Genomic DNA, 14,249 nt, shown 5'->3' with positions numbered 1-14,249 from the left:
AACTAAGTCTGATGCTCTGTAAGGGAAAAGTGTTTTTGTACCAACATTTATAGATTAAAACATGCTATTGAGGGACAAAACAGTTCTCGGATTTCCAAATTTTTGTCATCAAAACTTAGTCATAAAATATTATTAGGGTTAATTTTTACCCAATTCGAGTCAACTTTTACACTTTTATTTTCCTCCGCTGGGGCAGGCACCTTGCCGTTGGTGTGGAGGCTTAACTGAATCACCAATCAGTCCTTCCCTGGCCTGGGGTAACGCAGCCGCTTTGCAGCCGCTTTTGCAGCTTCTGCGCTACCCCTTTTCCAGCTTAGGGCTGCTGGCGAACAGCGACCAAGGACTGCCAACCCCCTAATCCAGGGTGTTACGCGTTACCGTGCCTATTGGACGATTTGCAGCCAGGGGGGTCTAATTTCCGCTGTATTATAACGGAGCCTTCCTGAAACCGGGCCGCCTCAGGGAGTAACGGTGGCCTTACCGTGGCAAGGGGCGCTACTGCGGTGGACTATATATTTCCCCACATAATTTTTTGACCACTGGGCCCGCCTCGTCGGGCAGGTGGTCGTACGATCAAGATGAATACAAATAAAAACAAAAACATAAATGACGAAAATAATGAAGATGAATGGAAGTTGCTCGTTAAAGCTCTTAGGAGAAGAGAGGGTTACGACTCCAACAGTGATGAGAGCTCGGCAGGAGAGAGGGAGCTTTCAGCAAGCCCTAGCAAAGAAGCGGAGAGAGCAGAGGCCAAAAAGGCGCGGAAAAGAGAGCGGAAGAAAGCTCTATCGCAATATAAAGCGGCACTGCGCATAATCCAGCGCTTTGGAGCCGTGGTTTACCCGACAAACCGTGAGAAGGAGCGCTTAGCGTGGGAAAGAGAGACGGTTAGGTCAGAACGTGCACAGTTCGATAGAGAACATTATGCTACAGCAAATCGGAGATACCCTAACAGTATAGAGGAGAAGCACGCTAAAAATGATAGGCCGGATATCAAGCGGCAGAAAAGATTTACATACGACGATAAACCGCTTCACAAGGCAGTAAGGCGGGAGAGCCGCGACGACAATGATCCGTCGACTTCGAAGGCGGCTTTGTTAAAGAGCAGCGCGCAAGCTAAGAACGGCGAAGATATAGATGGGATCCCAGATTATGTAGGATTAAGTGAGGTAGCCGAGCAGCACCTGACTGTCGCGCTGCTTGATCATAGTGATCCCTATGGCAAGATGACCACTAAAAAGTGGAATTCTGTAGAGGGTGAGCTATTGAGTCTAATGATCAGGCAAATGCATGAAGAGCCGGACAAACCTATGCCTACATTTGACGGTGAAGGCTGGTTTTACGGGGTCAAGCTCCTTAAATGCAAGGACAGCGCAGCACTGGAATGGCTAAAGCAAGCAGTTCCAAACCTACAAAGGCAAGGGGACAATGCACACTTAGAAGTGGTGGACAGAGTTCTGATCCCCACAATTCCGAAGGCGAAGGTATGGATCCCCTACGTGGTGAAGTCGGATTACGCCCTGCGCTTGTTACAGGCACAAAATCCGAATATACCAACACGGGATTGGAAGGTACTTCACGTATCTAAGACGACGGATGAGGGCCAGAGCTACATACTCCAAATCAACAAAGAGGCTGAAGACTTGTTGTACCCAGAGTATGGCAAAATGTCGTGGGGTATGGGAAGCGTATATTTGCGTCTGGAAAAGCGTAACCTAAAAGACGATAACACAAATACGCTAGAAGTAGGAGAAATCGAGAAAGATCTAGGTTTCGATAACGTGACTGGCCTGAAAATAGTGGACGAGGCAGCTAAGGATGGTGATGAGGTACTAGAAGTGCAGAATGAGATGAAGGACGAGCGACACGCTGATGCTGTGGGTCCTTCAAGTAAATCTTCAATACAATAAATTGGCTTCGAACGAGCTCCTCATAACGGTGGATGAGGAGTTGTTCGACGTGGGCTTGGGCCAAGAGCTTCGACTTGCGGCTGGAGGGGGGATATCCGCACTTAATTCAGCGAAGTTCTGCTCATACTACATGAAGTTAGAAGGCAGGGTAAGAGCTATGATTGTGGTAAGAAAGAAGTTGCACTTACCTAATGTCTAATTACAGCACAGAGGACTTGGTGGAAGTGGCTACCGAACGGGAGAAATGGTTGAAGACTTTAAGCGCAGACGACAACAAATAGTAGGGTGGACTAAAACGCCCATCGTACCATCTAGGGCTTTCGCGAAATTAACGAATGGGGTGAGTCACTATCTTATCATAGCATAAACATATAAACCTTTCTTCCGAGCGAGTACTTCTAATAGAAAACTGGTAGGTACTTAGAAGGTCCTCGTCTTTTGAAAATTCCGAATCGAAATTTAATTTTGAGATCACGAAATTAGATAGCGAATGCGCTTCGTCCATTTAAATTGTGTCATAGAGAAAACATCTGTCGTTTTATTTGACTCGATTCGAAATGAGTAATCCTTCGATCACGATTCGGGCCCAGTTCGGTAATCCAAAACTAACCCAGGTGGCTGCGAATTGAAGATGACCTAGAAAAGGCCAACAACCAATTAACACCTACCCTAGTAAATATTTTTAAAGGTTCGTGCCCTAGGGAAACGGCCAAGGCTAAACCAAACCACTTGTGAATTCCAGCGGGATATACAATTTTAGAATGCCTAGTATAGCGGCAATCTTGACGCGGCGAACAGACTACGTGATCCTCCGTCTGGGGTTTGAAAAGTCTCTAGAAGCTAATATAGAGGTTGTCGGTTGGCTCATTTACACAGACGGTTCTAAAATGGACGAATAGTTAGGTGCTGCAGTGTACTGCACCGAACCGGAAATTCAAATGATTTTTTAATATCAACAAGAAGAACAGACTCTAAACTTCTGGTGGGATTACTAACAGAGATTTGTTTGCTAGCAGCGTCAATACTAGGTCTTATAAAAGACAAAAGGTGTAGTAAGTGTAACTATCACGATGAAATTATGGAATATATAATTTTGAGGTTAGGGAAAAATTATGACGTGATGGTTCGAAACGAGCTTCAGATCTGTGTTCAGTGACCCTAAGAAAATATCGAACACAAAGTCTGGTAAAAAGAACCTTTCGCCGATTATTTTTTTGGCCCTGCGTAATCTGTAACCAAAAAGTAGAAACTTTAACACACTTTAAAAAATAGGTCATTATTTCGTTGAGATACTAAAGTAGTAAGCGAAAAAAGCGTATCACACGAAAAGGTACATATCGTCGTTTGAAGTACAAAACCGCGTAACTGACATTTTTCGCCAAAAATTGGATTTACTCACAAAAGCTTTTGGCTCAAGCCTTATCCATTCATTCTGAAATACTAGCCAGAAATGCGATTGCTTTATAAAAACGAGAACCATTTTGAAATATGAGTGTTTTTACTCTCTAGAAAATAATTTATGAAATACGCGGTTTTGTACTTTAAATGACGATATAATATTTGTATGAAAGTAATTACTGTTGGTTTAGGGATAGCCCCATAAATCTTAATGTTTCGTCCCAAGTGATGTACACCTGACTTATTTTCATGTATGTATGTACGCGCCCTGCTTTTATCCTTGTGCTAGGTCAGTGCTTTTTGTTTGTTTTGTTTTGAATTTCCGCAAGAATCTTAGCAACGTTGCCATTGTCATTTTCATATTCCACTTTGATATTTTGAGCTTTTTAAGCGGAAATGCTTCCACACATCTCCCACGTGTTGCACGCTCTTTCGCTTTCTATAGCGCAGGCGCTAAAATATACAAAAAAAAAAAACGGGAAATTGTAAAAATAGTTTCTGTCATCGTCCTGAGAGCACAAACAATAATTGTGCTTTTTACTGAGTTATTAGTAGTTACTTAGTTGCGGGCACGAAATGTTGAAATTTAGTAGCAAATTTTTGTAGTAGAAAATTTAGTAGGCTATACATACCTACTTATGCTATACATATACTTATGTACTTATGTATGTAAGCAAAGTGGTGATGCAAGTAAAATAAAGTGTTTTGCTGTTTTTAATGTTTATACGATAAGTCTAATTCTAATGCAAAATTGGTGGAAATGTTTGATGAAGTGGATTACGAGGCGTTCTTACAATTGCAATCATGTCCTTAGAAGGGAGCATGCATGCCTACTTATTTAAATGAATTTCGATAGAACAAAATTTTCTCCAGCATTAAAATAAGAATTACATGGAAATAAATTGTGTAAGCTGATTAGTTAAGTAAATACATCAATAATGACTGCTGAAGTGACGCTGAGTGCCGGATGTGAATTTCATTAAAGGAGCTGACGGCAAGGAAAAGGAGCAGTCAAAAGAAACATTTTTGTGTGGCAAGGCAATATCCATCAACGTTGTTACTACATACATAAAAGCGCATTTTTACCCACTTTTACACAAGAGCTGCGTTGTATAGGAAATACATATCGCTTTCTTTATTCACATAGAATACACAAAAGGGCAGCAAATTGAAAGGATCCTGACCCAGTTTCAGTAAGAAGCATGTGAGAGTGTATACACTCAACAAAAAAAGACAGCTGGATGGCAAAAAAAATTAAGAAAATTTTTAGATGGTCAGCAGCATAGATAAGAAAATGCAAAAGTGTGACTTTACGCAAAATCAAGCCTAGACGAATTGTTAATGTGTGTGTGTGGGGTGTGTGTAGTCCGCGGGTGTAAAAAAAACCTTACACAACAACTATTGATCTCCCACCAAATGCCAAAGCAAAAAACAACAAGTATATGTACACACAGAATATTTACGCATGAGTAATTAATTAATTTAAGCAAAGCTTATATTATAAAAGTATAATAATTAATTAGAAGACATAAGTAACAAATAATACATAATATACTAAAAGTACAAAAAGTGCAAATTATCAACCTAATTACACACACAAACAATCATACATATATGTGCATACATATGTGCAACAGATCCTTAAAAATTAATGAGACTTCGAATCCTTTGAATTCAATGAAGCCAATGCGATGCGATAGAATTGTCAATTGCAAATCCATATAAGTGCCACGCATAAGCCGACCGCAATTACAACTACCAACACAACGACAAATTGAAGTACAACTCAACATTTGCATTGCATAGTGAAGACGAAATTAGCTGGCCAAAGATAATTAGCTCTTCCCCCAAAATCGGTTTGCTAATCGACAACATACGCGCGCATTCACGCTTTGAGCGCAGCAACTATTAAGTATTTGGTACACTTAAACAAAAATTATAGCTTCCAATCATGCTGCCTTGGTGGTGTTATTTACTAATTGCTGGGCTGGCGATTTATGCCCTTTTCGAGCTCCATTACTTCCTGCGTATGTGCCTTTGTGTAATTTTAGCGCGATTCGTTAAAGGCAAATGCCACATTTTGGAAACGACCAGAGTAGGAGGTATGTATGGATGGATGGCGGAAAATGATATTATATAATAAAGGATTGAATGAGAAGACTTAAAAAAGTTGAGCTAATTTATTTTGCTCGAAAATATAAATTCTTTGTAGTGAATGCGCTGTTTGTAGCATTGGTCAGGTGTGCTATTGAGTTGACAGACTGACTATTAGTGTGGTCTTTAAAAATATCAACATCATGAAAATTTCTAAATAAACAAGTAATGTTTAAGCAAAAACCCAAACTGACTTCAATTCCCATATACAAATTTAAGATTATCGTTAATTTCTTCAATATCCAACGATCGGATCTAAACCACTTTAGTATGGGACACCTTTCCTTTAGAAAAAGAATTATAGAAATCGGTTAACGTAGTCCAAAGTTATGCGGTAACATACATAAAAAAAAAAAAAAATAAAATATTTCAACGAATTGATAAACTTTTCCTTTTTTTGAAGTCGGTTAAAAAACAGGAAGGACAATGCTGTGTTCTTCATGAACATCAGACAATTTTACCTAAACCCATTACTGCATTTTAATTTAGTTGTTTGAGGGCTTAACAACATTTTTATCTTAACTGCATACATAGAAAGAGCAGTTAAATTGAATATTAAAAAATTTGTTAAACATTTTTAAAATTTCGTAGATGTAATCAAAAAAAAAAATTAGATGTTGACATTTTAAATATTTTGCTTAGCATCTCCTACTAAAAATGTCAGGTGTGTGTTATAGTTTTAGGCTTTATGTGAGGGCTACCGCAATCATAAAACACTTTTCATTATTTATATGTTGCCATAATTACATATATGGCACACACTCGTAATCCTTAAAAATACCACTGATGAACTGACGTGGGGAAAAAGCGATAAGGTTACAAAACGCTGCTGCTTAAACGAAGTAACTGAATACCAAATTGAGAATATGCGGGTCACCTAATAAAATCCACGTTGGTGGGTTAGTTTAGGATACGATGCACAGTGGTTCAAAACTGGAATTTAATGTTCATAATTCACTTGAGCCTTCATTTTTCACTCAACTTCTTTAAAATTCCTACTTTTTCCGCACTTTGCACTAAAAAAGTGAATACATACAAGGAAATGAAAACTCAAAAATCGGGCCCAACCTTGCAAATTTTATAAGCTTATATATAAACAAGTAACTTTTAGAAAAAATCCGACTTCAATTCTCATATAAACATATATATACATATATATATATATCTCATGATCCAATGATCGGATCTGAACCAGATTAGTATGGGACCTCTGAGACACTACCTTTCCGATGCAAAACGAATTTTCGAAATCGGTTGACGTGGTCCAAAGTTATGCGGTAACATAAAAAAAAAAAATATTCCGACGAACTGATAACCTCCTCCTCTTTTGGAAGTCGGTTAAACAAATAGTCAAATTGAGTAAAAAATGACGGCTCCAGTGAATTATGAGCAGTAAATGCCACTGTGCGATGGCTTAAGAAGAGGTGTTTGAACTGTTAAGCCTTTGGCTGTGTGTAGAGAAATCTTCTGTCACATGGAGCTAGTGGAGCCACCATGTTTTGCATACCCGGCTGCAGTTCTTCATTTTCGGGCGGGTTATCGGGAGCTAAGGGCCTTGACCGACCTCCTTAAAAAGGTATTATATGCATGTATTTGTAAGCATCCAGTCCGCTGCTTCCTCTACTGCGGCTATCCCTGCTGCGAAAATACTACCGCGATCCGAGAGTTTTGAGTTGAGTTTAATGAAAAGTTTCCCACCTTAAATAATTTTTGAGAACAGCAATAGAACAATATTCTAAAAAAAATTGTTCAATGGAAATTTTAGTAATGTAACGCCAGGTAACGTTACGTCAGATAATTCAGCTGATTAAACAAAAAGGAGACCATATTTTTACATTAACCTTGAACATTTCCAATATTACCAGAGCAACTTTTATACAAATAGTGTTGCCCGATTCGCAGAATTTTGCAATTTTGTAGTCCAAGTCAAAATCCACTTCTGTTTTTTGTGACGCCACGCCAGCGCGTGTGTTTACTAATATCTTTAAATTGCTACTACCAACAGTTGTAATTTTTTTACTGAGTAAGAAACCATTTAATTGCTACGCAAATCTAGAAAAACCTTTTTTATAGTTTGACCTTTTTTTAACATTTCGTCATACAAGTGTCACGTAACGACAGTTTGCAAATACTCATATGTAAAATTTAGAACCTTTCATTGCAGACCCCTTGCACTGATTATGACAACATATATTTTCTATTTACGTACGTATTTAATATTACTAAACCAGGTGTAAAATTTTAAGGACAGTCAAGGTGACGGCGAAGTATTACCTGTAACTATGTATATGAGTACAAAAACATATGTACCCAATAAACATTGTGGGGAACATTCGAAAATGACATTCGATATCCAATATGCATATCGAAGTGAGAACGAACTCATAACCAACCTTAGTTTTCCATAGTTCATAGTATATTGGAAACTATAGTAACATTCTTGAAGGGAAATATGAGACAATCACTCTCTCTCTCATAACGAACGGCAAATACATTGGATAACGAAGGTTCCGTTTTGCTAGAGAACGGCCTAGTTCTCGAATCGAATACTAACTTATGCCACATTCGTTATCGACGGTCAGACTCGAAAAAAGGATTCGTTTTCCAATCATTTTCGAATTGTTAACCAAGCCCAATGTTTGTTGGGTAGGCATAGATTTACATACCCATATATATACATACATATATACATACCTACATATGTATGCAAATTCATACCCATTTAAGACATTCGAATGCTTTTATTGCTGTAGCCACATGCTATCGACACGTGTTTTTGATGCTTATATAAGTAAGTAGTAGTTCTATGAAAATACGATACCTACCCCCAAGTAATGTATGTACTATACTTAAATATACCCTTCAAAGTTCCGAGTACAATTGCAAATAGCAACAATGCCGAAAATAGTAGTTCTCGTAGTTCTATGTAAAAGGCCACAGGCATATTGTTTCCATTTTAATATTTATCAAAAATAACTTTTTTAAATGATTTTTAAAGCTTCATCTGCAGAATTGGGAAGTTTTACAAAAAAGGTATTGTGAATATGTGCCATTAATTTACAAATGGTACACGTTGTTGGACTTCATAATTTACATTCGGCTAAAACTTTTTTTTTTATAAGTTTTATGCATGAAATAAGGAAATACCTATGCATATGAGGATATAATCGAAAACAAAAATTTTTTTGTGTCTTGCCGACACAGTTAGTTTGAAGAAAACGCTTTCAAAAGTTTAATGCTCATTTTACTCTAAGAAGAAGTATCTGCAAATGTGCTCACAATTATGAAAAAATAAAAAAGAAAAAACACTAAAATAGTTTTAGCTTCCTAAAGGGTATGCATATGCGGCGTCGGAAGAGTAGCCTATTCGATTTCCGTTTGTTTTACTAATTCAAATAAAAAACACCTCAGTTATTCTGCTTGCCTTTCTGCACTCTTCAAACATTTTTTTATGTTTACCATTTGAGACTTGTATTTGCTTTTCATACATCGGGTCCGCCTACTTATTTTAACTATACAAAGGCGTGCATATATATACATATGTACGTAAGTATTTACACAAGTGATTAGTTTCAGCCAAGTTCAAGGTAATTGTAGAAGGAATGCCTGTTTGAGAAATGTTAAAGAAACGAAGAAATGTGGTTATTGACATAATACTATTAAGCCGTCGCAAACTGAGTTGTTAGAGGTGCACAACTATCATTCGGTAGCATGCACGTGCAATGTAAACACAGCGAAACGTGCAAATGATATGCATTTTTTTTTTTGTAATAAGTAACTGTATGGCAAACCTCTGAGAACATTTCAGCCATGAAAAGGACTTTAAGAAAAACCATTTAACATTCAGAGGCAGGGTAAAACGGCAGCTCCCACCATTTGTATAATAACGTCAAGGCGCGCAATACAAAGCAATGGAAAAATTCGACCAAAAATTTGGCACAGAATTATGGAACGCCAAATATTTATTTGTTTTCTTTTGCTATTGATTTCCCTGTTTTTATTTGCATAGTAAGGCAACATTTTGCCTTTTTTGTACTATACTACATTGCACTATGGGACATTTTACAAGTTTTTTTGTCAAAAATTAATTATGGATATACAAGTAGATGTTTAAAAACATTGTGATAAAGGGTTGATTTTTTTCTTTGTGGGTTTATATATATTTTTTTAAATTTAGGTATTAAAGAAAAAAATGGCAGTTATAAAAACAACTCAAAAATTTGTTATAAAAATTAATATGTATTTAAATAAAATTAATTAGTATTTAAATAACCAATTTTATAAAAGTTAAATAAAACTTATAAAATAACTAATTTTTTAAATTTATAAAATTTATTTATTTTTTTATATTTAATAAATTACTAGACTTAATTATCGCTTAAAACTTGTTTCATTATTTTAGGTTGACGGCAGAGAGTTTGCTAGAAGTGATGCTATGCTATAAAAGACATGCGAAGCAGCAAACAAAATTTTTTACTTTAAACCACTGTCAGTTTTGCAAAAAAAATTAAATTTTTTACACGTAGCTTATACCTACTTAAAAAAACACATATTTTTGTAATTTTAGAAGACACCCCATTCAGAAATATTGCAGAATATCTTGAAAAGAGAGAGCTAATTTCTTTTGAAAAATGTTTCCACTTTTTTTTTTATTTTATTGAAATGAGTGTTTATTATTCTGACTATTTGAAACACCTTCAAAGCTTCGACAAAATTGCCTACGTATACTGTAGAAAAAAACTGCAAAAGACCAAAAAAAAGAAAAAAAATATAGAAAATGAATGCGAATTTCAGCCGCCGCATTTCAATTGAATATACATACATACATACATATGTAGTTCATTTTTTCTTGTATTAGTTGGCAGACCTGCGCTGCGTATACGTAATATTTTTCTGGGACTATTTTGATAGGACAGCTATGCGTATACGTAATGCTGAAGTGTCAGCCATGCCTTATCGTTGCTGCCAATAACTGGTTTGTCTGTCAATTCACAAACTTTCATTACCAAATAAATAGATATCGTTTAATAGGAAATATCGCTTTATTAAATCACTCAAACGAATCACTGACCCTGACATACATACATACATATGTAGATACATTAGGGTGCATCACCACTTCCGCCAAACATTTTCAGAAAAATATTTAATAATAAAATAGATTTACGTGAGCTCGACCGATTTGAAAATATCTCAAAAATTTAATTTTGATTCCGTTGACCTTTTAAGCTTCAACCGTTATCTGAGGTGAGGTGATTTTTGGAAAATAAAAAAAAAGTTTTAAAAATTAATTATATTTATATAAAAATGGATTTTTAGAATTATTTTCCAATTAGTTAAGCTCACATAAATCTTAATATTTTATCGAAATATTTTTGCGGATGTTTTAAAATATAATAAAATTTATAATTCCGATGCAAAAAGCACAGATTTTTTTGTATTGACATTGGAACCTAATGTCTTTTTTTTTGTGTAGCAAATTTAATTAGTATTCCTTACAAATCCCCTCCAGGTCTCTGCCTCACCAATGACATCGATTGGCTGCTTTATCACATGAACAATGCGCGTTACTTACGTGAGCTGGATTTCGCGCGTGTTGACTTCTATGAGCGCACAGATTTGTATCGCACCATAAAAGCGAAAGGTGGTTCTGTCTTTCAGGGAGCAGCTACCATACGTTATCGGCGATTTATCAGACCTTATCACCGCTTTCAAATACAATCGCGTGTAAGTGTGTTGATGAGATAAAAATTGTAACATCAAATCAATTTTGGTATAAACTATATTATAGAATAAATATTTATTACGCTTTTTCAGATCGTCTACTGGGACGATCAATCTGTCTATATGGAACATCGTTTCGTACGTCTCTCCGATCAATTCGTTCACGCCATTGCAATTTGCCGGCAACGCATACTCGATTGCTCCACCGAGGAGGTGATGAGCGACTTATTGGCGCCTAAGGGTATGCAGGCACAAGCAACTCACAATATTGTTAGCTCAACTTCTAGTCTGGACAATAGTGCAGTGACCACAACAAATTTGGATGTGGCCGAAAATGGACAAGCGCGTGTGAAATTGAAACCTGATGTACCACCTGAAATACAAAAATGGATTGAATACAACGATTTGTCCAGCAAGAACTTGCGTAGCAACTGCTGATGCCAATGGGGAGCTAAATTACATAGAGGCAATCTAGATACGTACATACATACATACATCTGTACATAGGTGTGAATTTATATACATATAAAGTGCTTGCTTGGCTTAAGCCTATACGTGTCTACATACATACATATTCCATTGCATACATAGATATACATACACTAACATTATATTAAAGTTTATATGTAAACGTAGTTTCACTTAGTAAATGCAAACTGATATAAGTTGTTGCGAAGAAGAGAACACTTATTTATTTTTTGAGCTAATTTAAGTATGAAAATCTTTATAAATTATGTACACACCTATTGCGAGTGTCGACTGGTAGTAGATAAACGACTATTATTCGATTATCGCTTTTCCGTGGTGCTGTGAATGTCGTTGTCTCGTTGAATAAGCGACGGTGAATAGCTTTTAGTCGCTAATCCTTCAACAAAGAAACAGGTGAAGACGGTGAACGAGAAATCGAAATTCACAATACCATGGAAAAGCGATACTTGAATAATAGTCGTTTATCTACCGCTAGTCGACACTCGCTATAGGGAGGTGGTAATCTTGAATATGTAATTTGTTTTGTAAGAAAATAGAAATGCGTACGGTACGGTGTAAAATCGACGCATATATTAAAAATGCCAATGTGAAAGTTGAACTACCTAATAGATGTGTAAATGTGTGGAAAAGGGTAGACCCCATATTCCTAAATAAAAGAAATTTGTAGAAAAATGCGCACGTTTTATTTGGTCAAGGCGATCATTTGGAAAATTGCGCTTAAAGATATATATATAACTAACGAATTAGGATATCTTTCTACGTAAAGGATACAAATCATGTTTATTTGTTGATATACATAAGTACCATGCTTAAATCAGTAATTAGATCCAGTTTTATACCATTTTGAAGCAAGAAATTATATACCGATGGTCCTCTGCAATAACGACTCAGCTCAAAACTAAACAAAACCCCTCCAGTAGTAAGTAGTAAGGATTAGGCATGGATTAGAGACATGGGGCAGTAAAGTGTTTTTTGTTTTTTTTAGTTTTCAGTAGTGTCATCGACATGTGCGTATATTTTCAAGAGCAGCGTTTAAGCTGTCTTTGAGTGGTTAAGAAATAATAAAAAACACAAATGGGTATTTCCATGAAAATGTAAATCGAAAAAGGGTTATGAAAGCGTGAAACGGTTTTGAGAAGAACTGGCAAACATAAATTATATGTATTTTATTAGTAAAATTAATGTAAGGCAGAAAAATGTGTCACACCCGTTATCACATTTTAATTCAAAATAAAACTAACAACGAATTGCTGCTGATTAAATATGAATTGGTTGTAATGGTCCGTAATTTGACTTTATTCAAAGAATGTCAGATGATGCAATACAAAATAAGATTAAAAGAGCAACAAAACAAAAAAAAAAAATCGGTGATTTTTGACAGACTGTTTTCAGACTTAAAAAAAAAAACATTTTGAAGCTTTAAGAGGAGCTACGGTTCTCATGCAATTCTAACAGATAGCACGAAGGAATACATTAGCAAATTTTTCCCCTTTTTTATCTACGAGCTTGAAATTTTATTTTTTCAGTAAGGCCGATATGTGAACCAGATAGCCTGTTTATTTAGCTTTAATTTTGATTTTTTAAAACCTCCCTTACGGCCGGTTACTCAACTAACTACAGATTAAACATCGTTATTGTTGTTGTTTGTAACAGCATATAAATTCCCAAAGAGTTTCTGGGGAATGATGCTGTAGTGACAGTCCGATTACGTACACCCGACTATCGTTATCGACTCCCTGTTAAATGTTATCGTATTTTAACACAGAGTTCGCAAAAAACTCCTCACTGAGGAATACAATTTCTGCCCTCCTCCTTACTACAACTCAGTTCAAGAGCAATAAATTTTGATATCCTCTTTTGTCAGTTAAAAAAGGAAGATCGCTCTTTACCCAAATTTATGTATATTTAAAATAACTTAGTTTTTCGTCACAATATTTACGCTTCCACAATAATAATATAACTAATAGATTGGCCCTTATACAATATGTTAGTGTTTGGCCGAGCTTCTCCTCCGATTTGTGGCGTGCGCCTTGATGTTGTCACACAGAGGGGAGTGACCTACAGTTTTACGCCAACTCCGAACGGCGATTTTATTTTTATGAGAAACAGTTTTTCAATGGCAGAAATACAATCGGAGGCCGAAAAATGCCAACCTAACAGGAAAACAATTTTAAAGTGAAAGTTTTTTGTAAATTTTAAAGCCTGTTCTTTTACAAAAACATCAAGCTATCAGCGAATAAAATTTATTAATAAATATAGTTGTAAATGGTCATGTGCTAATGCGTAATAATTTCTCTACAAAATGTTTTCATCCAAATTTATGATTCCATTCAGGGACGAAAAAATAGGTACAATTGTACATTTTTCCGACGTTTGCTCACTTAAAGGTACATTGGGTACAATCATATTTTGATCTGATGCATTTTAAGTTTTTTTCTGTTTCCCTTACAGTGCTAATATGTTTACTTGTAGGCCATTTTGAAGAATAAAGAAAAGTGGCCTAAAGGAAGAAATTAACAAAATCATAGTATTGTTATGAAACTTCGATCACCCTATTAATCCCCTACTTGAAAG

At 36.0% G+C, this 14,249-nt stretch overlaps 1 protein-coding gene across 3 annotated transcripts; it reads left to right on the top strand.

Moving 5' to 3' along the window:
• Positions 1 to 196: 196 nt before the first annotated feature.
• Positions 197 to 12,355, top strand: LOC118733022 (protein THEM6). Of its 3 annotated transcripts, none has more exons than XR_004992200.1 (4): positions 197 to 2,058; positions 2,116 to 2,250; positions 10,975 to 11,189; positions 11,280 to 11,493. XR_004992200.1 is itself a non-coding variant. In XM_036462180.1 (4 exons), exons 1-4 carry the CDS (start codon positions 2,155 to 2,157, stop codon positions 11,622 to 11,624), a joined length of 606 nt encoding a protein of 201 aa, XP_036318073.1. In that variant the 5' UTR covers positions 2,140 to 2,154; the 3' UTR covers positions 11,625 to 12,355. The 3 variants fall into 3 exon arrangements, 2 of the variants coding, with proteins under 2 accessions (XP_036318073.1, XP_036318072.1); XM_036462180.1 differs by lacking the exon at positions 197 to 2,058 and having other exon boundaries at positions 2,140 to 2,190; positions 2,241 to 2,250; positions 11,280 to 12,355; XM_036462179.1 differs by lacking the exons at positions 197 to 2,058; positions 2,116 to 2,250 and adding an exon at positions 4,250 to 5,410 and having other exon boundaries at positions 11,280 to 12,355.
• The last annotated feature ends 1,894 nt before the right edge of the window (positions 12,356 to 14,249 follow it).

This window comes from Rhagoletis pomonella, unplaced genomic scaffold (genome assembly GCF_013731165.1).
Source record: "Rhagoletis pomonella isolate Grant_MI unplaced genomic scaffold, Rhpom_1.0 Rhpom_scaffold_00002, whole genome shotgun sequence".
Taxonomy (NCBI): Eukaryota; Metazoa; Arthropoda; class Insecta; order Diptera; family Tephritidae; genus Rhagoletis; species Rhagoletis pomonella.
Note: the sequence above shows the minus strand (reverse complement) of the source record. Positions and strands in the feature narration are given on the sequence as shown.